This window comes from Tupaia chinensis, unplaced genomic scaffold (genome assembly GCF_000334495.1).
Source record: "Tupaia chinensis unplaced genomic scaffold, TupChi_1.0 Scaffold000443_1, whole genome shotgun sequence".
NCBI classification, from domain to species: Eukaryota; Metazoa; Chordata; class Mammalia; order Scandentia; family Tupaiidae; genus Tupaia; species Tupaia belangeri.
This window is the reverse complement of record NW_006159948.1, coordinates 1,305,332-1,319,131: the sequence shown is the minus strand read 5'-3', so window position 1 is coordinate 1,319,131 and position 13,800 is coordinate 1,305,332. Positions and strand designations below refer to the sequence as shown.

At 41.8% G+C, this 13,800-nt stretch overlaps 1 protein-coding gene across 3 annotated transcripts in view; it reads right to left on the bottom strand.

Moving 5' to 3' along the window:
- Positions 1–10,080: 10,080 nt before the first annotated feature.
- The window catches only part of TIAM1 (TIAM Rac1 associated GEF 1), a 358,191-nt gene continuing 354,471 nt past the window's right edge, over positions 10,081–13,800 (bottom strand). For all 3 annotated transcript variants that reach the window (XM_006155262.3, XM_006155263.3, XM_006155266.3), the window contains one exon: positions 10,081–11,685. In XM_006155262.3, coding sequence (XP_006155324.1) covers positions 11,216–11,685 — 470 coding nt within the window. In that variant the 3' untranslated portion in view covers positions 10,081–11,215. The remainder of the gene's footprint in view (positions 11,686–13,800) is intronic.

Below are 13,800 nucleotides of genomic sequence, written 5' to 3'. Positions count from 1 at the left end.
GAAAGTAAAGATAATCCCATGAAACCTCAACTTGAAACTTTATGTATGTTGTATTTTGATATTTCAGATGCTGACCTTCTTTTAGCTCAGGTGTGACTCCATCTGCAACCACCTGGGCAATTCTGTCTCGTGTGTGCTCTGGAAAGCTACCCTGGTCTGTACCCTAAGCAGACCAGACTCTTAGAACCTGATCCAATTGTCAGGACTAATGGAAACTCCAGTTCCTTGTAGAACTGGGTTTCTAGTTTTCAGTCTGTATCTAAAAAAGAATGATAAAGTTCTTCAGAACTTATTCCCTAAGGTCTCTCTGCATGGCTTCAGATTTACCTCTTGATCATGCAGCAATTGCCCTCATTCTTCTCAGAAGTCTCCACGCCAACCTTCCTTGAGAATCCCTCCCCAAGTTTTCCATTCAGTCACTGTCCTAGTCCATTCTGTACTGCAGTCATAGGTTATCTGAAATGAGGTCATTTATATGAAAAGAAATGTATCCTGAAATGAGGTCATTTATATGAAAAGAAATGATTCGGCTCATGGTTCTGGAGGCTGGGAAGTCCAAGAGCATGGCATTGGCTTCTGGCAAGAGCCTTCTTGCTGCATCATCCCATGGTGGAAGAGCAGAGAGGCCAAGAGATAGAGCAGAACATTGAACTTAGAGCCTTCATCCCTTTTATAATCAGCATTAATCCGCTTGAGAGGATGGTGCCCTCATGACATAAACATCTCCCATTACACCCCATTTTACAATTTTTTTTTTTTTTTAGGTTTTTGTCATAGCATATATGCACTTGTCAGAGAGAGATCGAGAGGGGGAAAGTGAAAAAATCATCCCTGAGGGGATAGCCATGTTGTAATCACTTCACCTTCATTCTCCTCTCAGGATTTCGGCATACAAGCACACTCACCTGGTGTGATTTTGAAGTCACCATCTCCAGGACTTGAACCATGGTCAGCCATGTGTGAGTCCAGCACCTTAACCACCATGCTGACCTTCAACATTATTTTAACACTTGATTTGGGGGAGAAACATTCAAATCATAGCAGTCACTAACACTGGTTCAGTCATACATGAAACTCAGCATCTTAACTCATAGACTATGGTCAGAATGTACTCCCTCCAAAATTCTTACTAAAATTTAGTCCCTACTGTAATGTTATTACGAGGTTGGGTGGTGCCAGCAGGTGGTATAGTGAGCTGGACTACCACGTGATTGACTGTAGTTTGAGTCCTGGATCCAGTGGCTTGAAACTCACACCAGGTGTGTGTGTACATCCCCAAAATCCTGAGAGGAGAATAAAGGAGAAGAGAGTGTGGTGTGAATATTCCCCCTGGTGATGATTTCTTGCTTTCTATCCGTCTCTCTGGTGAGCTCATACACCCTATAGCAAAAATCTAAAAAAAAAACAAAAAAACAAAAAAAGAGAGAGAGAGAGAGAGAGAGAGATAGGGCTTTCTGGAAAGATTACTTCATAATCTGACTTCAGGAATGGATTAATGCCTTATACAAGGGCTTTAATGAGTGATTGCACGCTTTTGTTCCTTCCACCATGTGAGGACATAGAGTTAATACTTTCCAAGAAAGTAGCAAGATATAATATTATAATAGGAGCAGAGGGTAGGCTCTCATAACACCCACCAGTACCTAGAATAATACAATTCTATTATTTATAAATTACCCAGGTTCAGGTATTTCATTATAGCAGCACAAGACAGAAATCTGGATACATGGACAGTGAAGGCCATTTTAAGAAGGTTTTAAATAGAAATGAGGACTATAGTGTTAGTAAATGGACCATCCTTGTTACAAAGGCCATCTTTGTTGCAAAGTGATTAAAAAAAACCTTGGTCAAATGATGTGTCATAGTACTTTGGAGAAGGCAGAATTTAAGAGTGATGAACAAGCATATTCATAAGAAGAAATCCCTAAGCAAAATATTCATGGTGCTGCATGGCTTCTCTTAACTGCTAATAGAAAAATGCAAGAAGAGGGAAAAAAATTAAAGATGGCATTTCTAATCAAAAGAGAAGCAGATTTAAAGATTTTCAAAATTGCCAGACTGACCATATTATAAAGATTAAAAAGTCATTCTTGGAAAGGAATACTTTGGATGTGGCCAGGGTACCATTTGAGGGTTACTTTTTCTCTGGGCTTTCTCCCATGTATATATGAAATATAAGAAGTCTCCAAACAGTTCATGAAAAATGGCTATTACAGAAAATGCATATTATGAAAAAGGCATTAACGGATTTCAACTTTTTGGCAACAAAATAAACTCATACTTTAATTCCATTGTCTGCAAGTTCTTTTAAAAGATTTTATTTAACTTAATTAATTAATTAATTTTAATTTGACCGGAGAGGGACAGAATAAAAGAGAGAAAAAGAGAGGGAAAGTGAGAAAGCAAGTCGCCAGGTCCGAGACTCGAACTGCAGTCAGCCATGTGGGAGTCCAGTTTAAGCACCACGCTCGAACTGCAGTCAGCCATGTGGGAGTCGGGTTTAAGCACCACATCACCTGACAGCCCCTTCTACAACCTCTTGATGTGTCCCCACGTACATGTTAATAAACTAAGGTTTCTCTCTTATTTTTCTGTGTTTTGTTATAAGGGCCCCATCTAAGAGCTCAGAGAAGTAGAAGGAAAAAAAATTACTTTTGCTCCTTTACCCAGTCAATTACAATTTTAAAAATTCAGAGATCCTTCATTTTAAATTTTTAAAAATTTTAAGAATTAGCAACTGAACATTTTGAAAAAATTATGGGGAGAGAGATATCAATAAAATTATATTAGAATTTTCAAACGTGTTCCTTATAAAAACATGTCATTTTAATTAAGACAAATTACATGTGCCCTAGGCAAGGTTTAGTAAGGAAAAGAAGAAAAAAATTTAAAAGTAGATGGGATTTTATACATACGTTTTATACATAAATATTAATACACTGTGTCATCAGAAGTCATGATGTATTTTTCTGGTTTTCTATGCAAAAATGCATCGACTTTTCTGAAGACCCAATATATATAAATGCTTCAGAGTTCTCTTTTTGTGTTATATGAGTAATGTAAGATTATTTCTTTCAAGCATAAGAAGGATTTTAGTAAATTTCTATCTCAGTTAAGACAAGGATTGTGGAATGCATTTCAATTTTTCTTAAATTCTGCAATTGGAGTGCTTTAGACTCAGTCATATGAATATAAATTACCGAGTAATACTGTAAATGACAGAGGACACTTCTACAAACTGTTAGTTTGATTAAAGTTTTCATGTTTGGTTTAATATGAAGTGCACTTTTAAGGTAACATTGCAATTTTTTTAAGTTCTATGTAAAAATTATAATCACTTATATCACTTTAAAGTCTGAATTGACTTTTGTCTTTTTTTTTTTTTTTTGGAGAGGTTTTCGCTATAGGGCGCGTGCGCTCACCAGACAGACAGAGAGAGACAGAGAGACAGAAAGCGAGAAATCACCCCCCAGGGGGGATGGCCACGCCACAATCCCTTCTTCTCCATTCTCCTCTCGGGATCTTGGGCACGCACGCACACGCGCCCGGTGTGAGTTTTAAGCCACCGGGTCCGGGACGTGAACCGCAGTCGACTACGTGGGAGTCCAGCAACATAGCCATTACGCTAACTGCTGGTTCCCACTTTTGTCTTTTTAAACTTTAATTTTAATTTTATTTATTCCATGAGGGAGAGAGAAGGAGACAGACAGAAAAGGAGACAGCACCCTCACCACATCACACCACAGTCCACCCTGTCTCATTTGGCCTAGATTACAGGCGTGTGTGCTCAGTGTGCTCAAGGAGAGCTCGGGACCTGAACCAGGACCTTCCCCATGTGAGTCCAGTTGTGTTACTACTGTACAACCACCTGGCTCCGAGACTAACTTTTATATATTTAATAGGGTGGTGTATAATTTTATAAGTGAATACAAATTCTTAACAAGTAACAAAGGCATTTTTCCAGCCAATTCTCTACAAGCGCCAGTTTTCGCTTGACTGGCCAAAATCAGAGCTAGAAGTTTTCAAAGTAAAGTTGACGTCATCTCATCATCTTATGTGGGGACATGTGCTGAGCAAACACCACATGCTCTTTTGGGGTTTGGCAGAACCTTGTAACTTGTCTTTCCCTGACCTTGGCTGCAGACAGAGCAAGGGTGGAAATTACTAGGGGCGTTCCAACAGACACATCTGATGGACTTCAAGAAACATCTTGACCCCAAATAGTAAAATCCAATCCCTGCTCTGCATCTGAAAGGTTCTTTAGCCTACTCTGGGTGTGGTGGCTCACTCCTTATGGAGAAGTTCTTTAGCTCCTTCCCCACACCTAACAGCTAGTTCTCTGCATTAGAAAGGAAGATGAGATTTACTCTAGATGGGATTACTGCCAAGGGATACACCTTGCCTTGGGTGTGACTAATCTCTTATAGATTTGTTAATGGCTTCTTATTGTCTGTAACCTAGCAACCAATCCATGAAGTATCATGAAACACACATGTGTAATGTCTTCTTGTACTATAAATAAAGACGTCCAGTTTGTCTGGGCGGCACAAGTTGCTTGGGCTACCTAGGCTCAGGCTGCCTGTGTCCGTTTCCACTCTATCTTTTTGTCTCATCTTTTCTGCTTCTTCCATAATAGCGCTAAGCCTGGGGGCGGACGCCGACAATCTTAGAACATTGATAAGTTGAGGCTAAGGCCCTGCTGCACCCTGCTCTTGGGTTATGGGAGGAAGACAAGAAGCAGGCAGTGATCACTGAGTCACATGATGAAGCTGGCATTGTCCCCAATGTAGAAATGCGGAAAGAGACATAAAAAGGTTTGGCACTTTGCTCAGGTTCATATAATGGCTGTAGGTGAAAATAAAGCTCTCAGGGGGGTCTTACCCCAAAGCACATCCATTTTTCTCTCCATTCAGCCTCCTTGTTCTTGAAGGAGAGAAGAGTGAGAAAGCATGGACAGCCCTTGAAAATAACCCAACCTTCTCAGGTAACAGTTTCCATTGTTTCTCTTCAGAAAGAGCCTAAAATATTAGACTTTTGAAAATGTACTCCTTCTCACAGGCATCGAACTATTGTCATGCCCTTTTTCATCATCAATGTAAATAGTTTCAAAGAATGTAATCCCTGGCTACAGAAGATTATTGCTGGGAAGAGGAGTGAATTGGCCCAAGTGTACTTGTGATAGAAAATTGATTTTGTTGCGGTCATTCAAAACTCAGTCTTGAGACCAGCAGTTGGCATAATGGCTATGTCGCTGGATTCCCATATAGTCGACTACAGTTCAAGTCCTGGACTCAGTGGCTTAAATTCATTCCAGGCACGTGTGTGTGCCCAAGATCCCGAGAGGAGAATGGAGGAGAAGGGTTTGCAGTGTGGCCACCCCCCTAGGGGGTGATTTCTTGCTTTCTGTCTCTGTCTTTCTGGCAAGTGCACGTGCTCTATAGCAAAAAACTCTCAAACAAAACAAAACAACAACAAAAAAACCTCTATCTTCATTTAAACCTAGAAGCAAAACAAGAAACAGCATGAATGGTGTTGGGGATTAAAGATATTTGAAATCCAGGAGCTTTGAGAGTGAGAATGCGCTGAGGCTTGACTCTTACCTTTGCAAATACCCTGTACCTTGTAGACCAGAATAATGTCTAAAATACCAGAAAAAGTAAATGTGGATGAAGGACAGGATAGGGAGGATGCTCAGCTCACCAAGCCCATCCAGCCCAGAGAATGTAAATACAAGCTCCAATGAAAAGGCCAGTTCCCCGTGGCAAAGCCGCAGGCATTTGTGATGGAGTGCAGACACTGAACATGGCCACCACCCAGAAGCCAAGCAGGAGTGAGGCAGCCTTCGATGTAGAAATGTGCATCAAAGTCTTTAAAACACATATAATTGTACCCAAAGCTTCCTCTTCAGTTAGACTCTAACAAAGTAATTGGGTCACTGCACAGAGAATATGCAATATGGGTGCTCAAAAAACACACCTGTGGGAAAGCAAAGCAGAGAAGGAGGAGGAAACACACCTCGGTGGGACATGATCATGCCACAGTCCTTCTCCAAATGGTTGGGATTTGTTCAGCATGTTTTCCACACTGCCAAAGCCAAGACTCAAACTGTGGTCTGCCATGTGGGATCTGGCTCACTTCAACCATTAGGCTGTGGGGCCAGCTCTCCCTGTGTTTTTGAATAATACCAAGTCACCAGACAACAGAAGAGGATCTATTGCCCGCAGGTTAGAAATCTCTAGCCCATAATGAGTTTGTTGCTTGATAGCAGTGACACAAGGTCTTGTCTATCTATTACATTATACTGAGGAACAAGACTAAGGCAGTAACTTTGGGCGATAGACATTGACTAACTGAAACAGTATAGTTTACAGGTCAAAAGTAGCTCTATTCTGTAGAAAGGATGGAATAGACCAAACTCCATTGTGGGTTGCCTATGGAATGAATTCTCTTGGTATAACAGGGCAAACAATGGAAAGTGATCTCAGGACATATTTTAGGACAGTTCCTACCACTGCGTTGGTCAACAGGAGATAATACATATACTCTATGTGTTTATGGAAGTCCTCCACATTCACACTGTGTGTATTGAATATTCTTTCTTTCTTCAATCATTGGCTTCATATAGAGAATATGATACTGCTATTCTGATCTCATTCATTCTGTACAAAAGTGAATATTTTCAGTGTTTTTCTTCCTACATTTTTCCCTTCTCCCTTTTCCCACACATGTTTGACACCCCCATCCCATTCTAAGAAGCCAACAGTTACGGGATTCCTGTGACAGGAATGTTTGTGGCAAAAGAGGATAAATTGCCTAGAAAACATGGATATCAACAAAAAGTCTGTAAAAGGAAGATACAGGTTTTTCTCCACTGCTCCTCTGGTCCCCACCCAAAAGCATCCACACAAAGAAAACACATCTCCAGTGGCTGCAGATTAGGACAGGAGAAGTCTGAGGGATGAAGGGGCCAGAACATGGCAACCTAGCAACACCCCAGAAGGGAGACAAAATGCCAAGGACCAGATTGCAGAGGTGCCCTTGATGGATCCATCCACAGAGAAGTGGGCAAAAGGAAAAAGCAGAGGGTCCAACACAAACTTGAAGAGCCCAGAGACCAGCAGATGGCGTAAGGGTTACATCACTGAACTCCCATGTAACTGACCACCATTCAAGTCCTGAACCCAGCAGCTTAAACTCATGCTGGGTGCATGTGTGTGCATGCCCAAGATCCCAAGAAGAGAATGGAGGAGAAGAGATTGCAACATGGCCATCCCCCTGAGGGGTGATTTCTTACTTTCTGACTTTCTGATGAGTGCACACACCCTATAGCAAAAACCTCCCCCCCCAAAAAAAAAACCCAAAAACCAAATACAACAATTTAAAGAGTCCGTGGACAAGGACGTTGGCCGTAGCTACGGTAACCTTTGTAGACAAATGGACCCCAAGGCTGTGGGTGAGGACCCTACCTCAGGTCCCCTAAACCTTGAAAATCAGGGACGGAAAGATAAATTGGAGATATTTTCTGCCATCCTGCTGGGATACACGCCTGAAAAAGAGAATAAGTTGCGACAGGGGCAGGGGACATCATGGTTATTCCTCTAGACTTGATATTAAGCCTTTCCTCCTCACAGATTCAGTTACTGGATAGGAAAGCAACCAAAATTGCTACATCTCAATACAGAGTGTAAGTGTTGGATAATTTCATTGGGTGTTAAGTTGGTTTCAGTCATTCCCTAGGAAAGATGCATTAGATACAGAAAGAATTTTTATTTTTTTAATTATCAGAGGGCGTGTGTACTCACCAGAGACAGAGACTGAGGAGAAGGGCACCTTGTCCATGGGGTGTGGTCCCTGAAATCTCTTCTCCTTTATCCTTTATTTCTCTATAGTAAGGATTCTGGGCACACACACACACACACACACACCTGACATGTTTTTCAAGCCGTCAGGGCCAGGATTTGAACCAGTTGGCCATGTGGGATCTAGCTACCATAACCAATAGAATATGGGGCCAGCCCTGAAAGAAATCTTTTTGTATGTTAAAAATGTATATATTCTTGGGACCATCAGGTAGCATGGTGGTTAAGGTGCTGGACACTCCCACATGGCCCAGCACAGTTCAAGTCCCAAACCTGGTGGCTTGCTTTCTCACTTTCCCTCTCTCTTTCTCTCTCTGTGTGTCTCTCTGGTCAAATTAAAATAAATGAATGAATAAATTAAATAAATAATTCTTTTTAAAAAATGTATATATTCTTGCAGAAATGCTTGAATTTACTTAAAGCAAAAATTTATGTGCTCCAAATCACTGCTCAAGATCAAAATATTTGGAGGCCACCAAAATAACGTTTCTCAAAGGTGCACATGTATCTGAATCACTCGAGATTTTTGTTACAATGGTCTGGTTCAGTGCCTCATGGAGGTGCCCAAGATTCTGCATTTCTAGCTCCCCACCCCCATCTTGTGACACTGGCATCCGACCTCCACTGTGGGGACCTAGGCCCTCCAAGCAGGGCTCACCAGCTGCTGGCAAGGAACTCTTCTAGAAGATGACTCTTTTAGTCCTAGCCTCGGCAGAAAGGAAGAGAAACCCTTCTCACCTGGAGAGTAGGTGAGCAGGTAACTTGGGCCAGGAACGGACTGTAAGGGACTCAGGAGGAAAAAGATTGAGACTCAGAAAAAGGAAAAGCGGGTAGCCAAAGGCCGCATTTACCTTTCACTATGTGCGGTTTTGTGAAAGACCCAGATGGCAGGTCCTGGTGACATAGGTGGAATGTGAGAGCTCTGTCAACCAGGTCAGTCTGACCTCTGCGCTCCACCCCTGGCCTGCTCCCACTAGGAGGGGGCAGAAGACTGGAAAAGAAACAGTGCCCAGCACAGGTGCCTACAAGGGGGTCTTCAGAAAGTTTATGGAAAGTGCATGCTATGAAAAACCTATTCATGGACTTCCATATTTTTTCCCACTAAAATGACTTGTACTTTAATTCCATTTTGACAAATGTTTTGAAGTCTCTCAGATCTGCAGTATTTTCCATTCTCCAAATCTTCAGACCGAGATGCAGAGCAACTGCAATGCCTGCTATTTTTCTTGTTAAAACTGCAAGCTCTCCCAAGCCAGCTTTCCCTTGATGATCATGAGAGTTATTTTTCTTAGAAAGACACTTCCAGGAATTTTCTCCCATGGGCTCTCTACTGCCAACAGCTCATACTGTGGTCCTGTCCAAAAAGGCAGAGAACCATGAAGACACTTTTCAATATTTTTATTGTTTGACAGGCATTTACAACGTTCCATTCATAGACCTAAAAACATAAAAATAGACCTTCTCTCAGCTTATAAAAGAAATATATAAGAACTTTTGACATAGACACGTCATGACCTTATGTACAAGAGACAATGGCACCCTCTCCAAGCACCACTTTCCAGTATTTTCAGATGGACGCGTTGCACCGGGACTAGGAAATACGACTCATAGAAGCCTCAGCTTCTGTTCTCCATCCGGACACAATCGAACCGGAGATGATATGGAACAATGCAGTGATACAAAGGGTATAGAAACCATTCTAAAGCTTTTTAAGAAAATCAGGAGATATAGCAAAAATTTAATAGAATAAAACTTTCAAAAGATCAAGCTCAAAGCCCTGGAAACCCGAAAGGGAAGGGAGAGAGGGTGGAGGGCAGGGGAAGCAAGCAGGGGCACAAGAGCATGATGTTCTGAACTCTATTGTCTGGAAATATAAAGTCATAACTGATTTTTATAAAATAGAATTCCTAAAGCTACTATAAAATTCAGGTCTTTAAAGTACCTACTGATGTGTCAAACACCAAATAGATATTTTCCCCAAAAAAGAAAGTTTTCATATTATTTAAACCCTTCTTAGGAAGTGGACATCATGAAATGGGAAAGAAAAAAAAAAGCTATAAACTGTTTTAAAAAAAAATGCAAAGTGCTGTAACTTGTTTTTATTCTTCCTATTTGGATATCTGTTTAGGACGTTAGGTTTTAGCATGTTTACCCTGTTTCATTGGCATAAAGAATGTGTTAAACACAAGAGATGTTTTTGAAGAGGTTGTTTTGTTAAGAGGTTTGGTTATGGACCCTTAGGGAAGGCCTAGGTAATCTAGGGATGAAGATGCAATTTTGATGGGAAAACCAATGATCACCATGGCAACCCCATGAGAAAGAGGCTCCCCTCCCCCGCCATGTGCAACAAACACGCACTGCCCACTCGGGTGTCATGTTTAATCCAACCAAACTCCCATTTCAAATATAGATTCAAACATTAACCAAAAAAACCTGCTCCTTAGGAAAAAAAAAAAAAAAGTGTATCCTAAGTCTGAGTTTCCTGTTGGCCTTTCATATATAAATATAAAGTCACCATGCCGCACTCTCTCTGTAAAAGGTTATATCCTTATTTTTTATATCCTCCTTTTTTAGACTCAGAGTTACACTAACACTGTAAAATTCTCATCTATTTGTGCCTCTGCATTTCAGGTAAAATACAAAAAATAGTGTCTTCTTTTTTCTATCAAGTGATAAATTTGGATCTCTCTTCAGAGTTTGGCATCTTTTTATAATTCTATGCAAAACTAGAGCTTCCGAACACTGACATAGAGTAAGACCAGCCATAGACCAAAACGGAAAGAAAAAAACCAAAAAGCTCATCAAAACATAAATCGCCACCCTCTCCTCACACATTCTTAAAATACACAAATATTCTCAGACGTTGAAGAGGGAAAGGAATTAGGACACTGCAAGCTGTACATGTTTCGTCTTGTTTCATTTTGTACTTGAAAGTGGTTTCCGCAACTAGGAGACTGATTTCAGGTAGAGCAACCGTAACTATGTTTGTGTGTGTGCTATCTCTTAAATTAATCTGTCTACATGCTTACACTCCTGGGGGTGATTTGCCTTCTAGTGCTACAAATCATTCTTCTTTTCATTCTTTAGGCCCTGATGAACTGAGAATAAATAAAAGCCCTTAGTAATGTACAGGAGATAGGACTCGAGCTTATTTGGGATTCTGAATAATTCTTTCAAAGTTGTTGTTCCAGATGATGAAGTTGGGTGGCTACATGGCTTCAGAACCAAGTCAGCTGCCAAAACCGTGTGTGCAAGAGTGCGGCCTAAGGGAACATTCTCGTCGACGGCACAAGGGGGGCACAGTGAGGGCAGGGGAAGAAGTATCTACACACATTCTCTACGGGGAAGTGGCACAGTCAGATCTCAGTGTTCAGTTTCCTGGAGGGGGCAAAGTCTTCACGCCTAACCCAAATGACTTCCTCGCTTGAGCTCTCCAGGCCTGCATTGACGCCTGACAGGGCAGCTTGCTTCTTGAGCTGCGTCATGCGGGAAGCGTGACTATCCAGGGTTTTCCGGCCTCTTTCTCGCTGACTGATGGAGGCAGCCTGAAGCTGCTCCTGCAGGTCTCTGTCCACTGAGGCGCCCTTCACGGACTCACAGAACTCATCATCGTCACTGAGGATGTCCGTCTCCTTGATGTCATCTTGCTCCTCATATTGAGCAAGATCAAACTGTTCCTCTACCCATCGGTCAGTGTCCCCGCCACCGGGGGGCTGCTGGGACTCTTTCTCCGGGCTGCTTGCGGAGACGGCATCGGAATCAATGGTAAACCTGTTTCGGGCCAGTCGCCGCCTCCTCCTCCCAAGAGACTTGCTTGGGGCAGACACTGCACACACACACAAAAATATAAAAATAAAACCCCCACATGCTTTACGTGAGATAAAAATCCAGAAAGCAAAGAAAAGGAGAATAAAAAACAACGTGGTATGCATTTAGTGCCTTGATGTCATTTGGGGGCATAAACGCTAGATTTCTCCAGTCAATCTTAGAGTATTTACCCTGCCCCAGACGTCTGGATTTAGAGGATGCTATAACACCTGACTGAAAGGCAGGGAGAGAGGGAACATGGTAGAGGATGGAGGTCATGGGGAAAAGGGGATACAACACTCTCTAAAATAATCTCTTCATCCAATGTGTGCACTTAAGAGACAAGTAACACAGGCTGCTGCTGCTCTCAGGTAGACCACTGACCTGGGGATTAGGGAGTCGGGGTCCTCAGCCCTGACCATTACCATGGCACAGTGCTATGAAGATACCCCAGGGCTGTCTCGGGGTCATTTCACTGGCATGGGTCTTTAGTAAGGGTGTGCTGACCCTGTAAAAACGGCCACGATGTGCAGTTGGAGGAAGGGCACTGCACCCCTCTTAGCTGACAGAGGCTTCCAGACACATGGAGTCTCCATGAATTCCCTTTCCCCTTTCTGACCAAGTTCCATATGAACTGTGAGGCTCATCACAAGTGAGCCTTGGTCCCTCCTAACTACATTCTGTGCATCGCTTACTCTTCTACAAAGCAATTAGAATATCAATGCCTGAGTGGAATGAGAAATAAATAATATACGACACCCAAGCAGTTGATCAATGAAGTGCTATATAAAGTGACTAAAAGTTAAGCAAAACAAATCTCTGAATTCATTCTATCATCCTGCCTTCCTTTAAGGAAGCCAGAATTGTTAAAACAAAACAAAACAAACAAACAAAAGCAAACAAAAGACACCACCCAATCAAGCAAACAATCCCACCACACAAACACACTCACACTCACATACAAACACACAAGACAGACCACATGGAAATGCCACGGCCACTCCATGGAAAGTAGAGTGGTTGTTGCATTAGACACAAAACGGTGAAATGCAACAATAGAGGGAAGGGCCTAAATACTAATGGGAGCTGCTTTCCTGAAACCTAAGCCCTGAGAATCATTAAGCAGCTTCAGCGAGGTGCCTACTCTCAGTTGCTGCCAAACGCAACCTTGATGTCAAACCTAGAGCCCAAGCTGGCTCCTGCTCTGCACGCTCTGCCTCAAACCCCTGTGCATCCACTGACCCATCCAGAGCGTTCCATCGTTGGAAAACATGGAATGGATGGACATTGGTCTTATTTGTGGAGGGGAATAAAAACCATTATAGGCAAAGGGGGGAGGGGCTCTACTACTTTCTTGGGAAGAAACAAAAATGTCTGTTCAATTCTGTTGTGATGCCACCATCGTGGAACATGCTTCTCTTCCATCACTACATGAGAACAAGTACAATTAAGACCTACTACAAATATTAGGCAACAATTTGTATGCTTAAGTGTTTGGGGTAAAGTAAGCTAATGCCTACGTCTTTGAAATGTACCTAAAATAAAATGAATTGATGAATAACTGATGGATGGATATGCGATAATGAATAGAGAAAAATATTATTTATAAACTATGGATGGGAAGTCTTCCAGCTTTTCCAAGATGACAGGACAAAAAACATCTTAATTGGGTTATTGGCAGATGTATAGTTTAGACTAAAGCGGGGTATTTGACTTCACTTTCTGAAACAGAATAAAGGGAAAATACCTGGCTATCCATGATGTTGCAGAATGAAGCATGAGTATCTGTCATTTATTAAAAGACACTTAATAACCCAGATAGCACTACTGGGGTCCACCCAGTTTTTTAGAGAGACAAGCTCTACGTATTTCCAGTGCTCATCATTAAGGCTATCAGTTAATGCTGCACTTGTACCTCCAAGGAAGTTCCATTTTAAAACTGACAACCATGAAGGCTCTGACGATGATAAGATGCTTCAAAAGCAGAAGGGTAAAGGCTTTCTTCAACCAAAAATGAGCCATCAGAGATAGAAATCTTTCTATAAACCAAATCTAACAGCTATTAAATCAAGACCTTCTCTTGACATTCATGAGAGCATTGTGGGTTGGTTTTGATTTCTTTCTAGGGATTTCA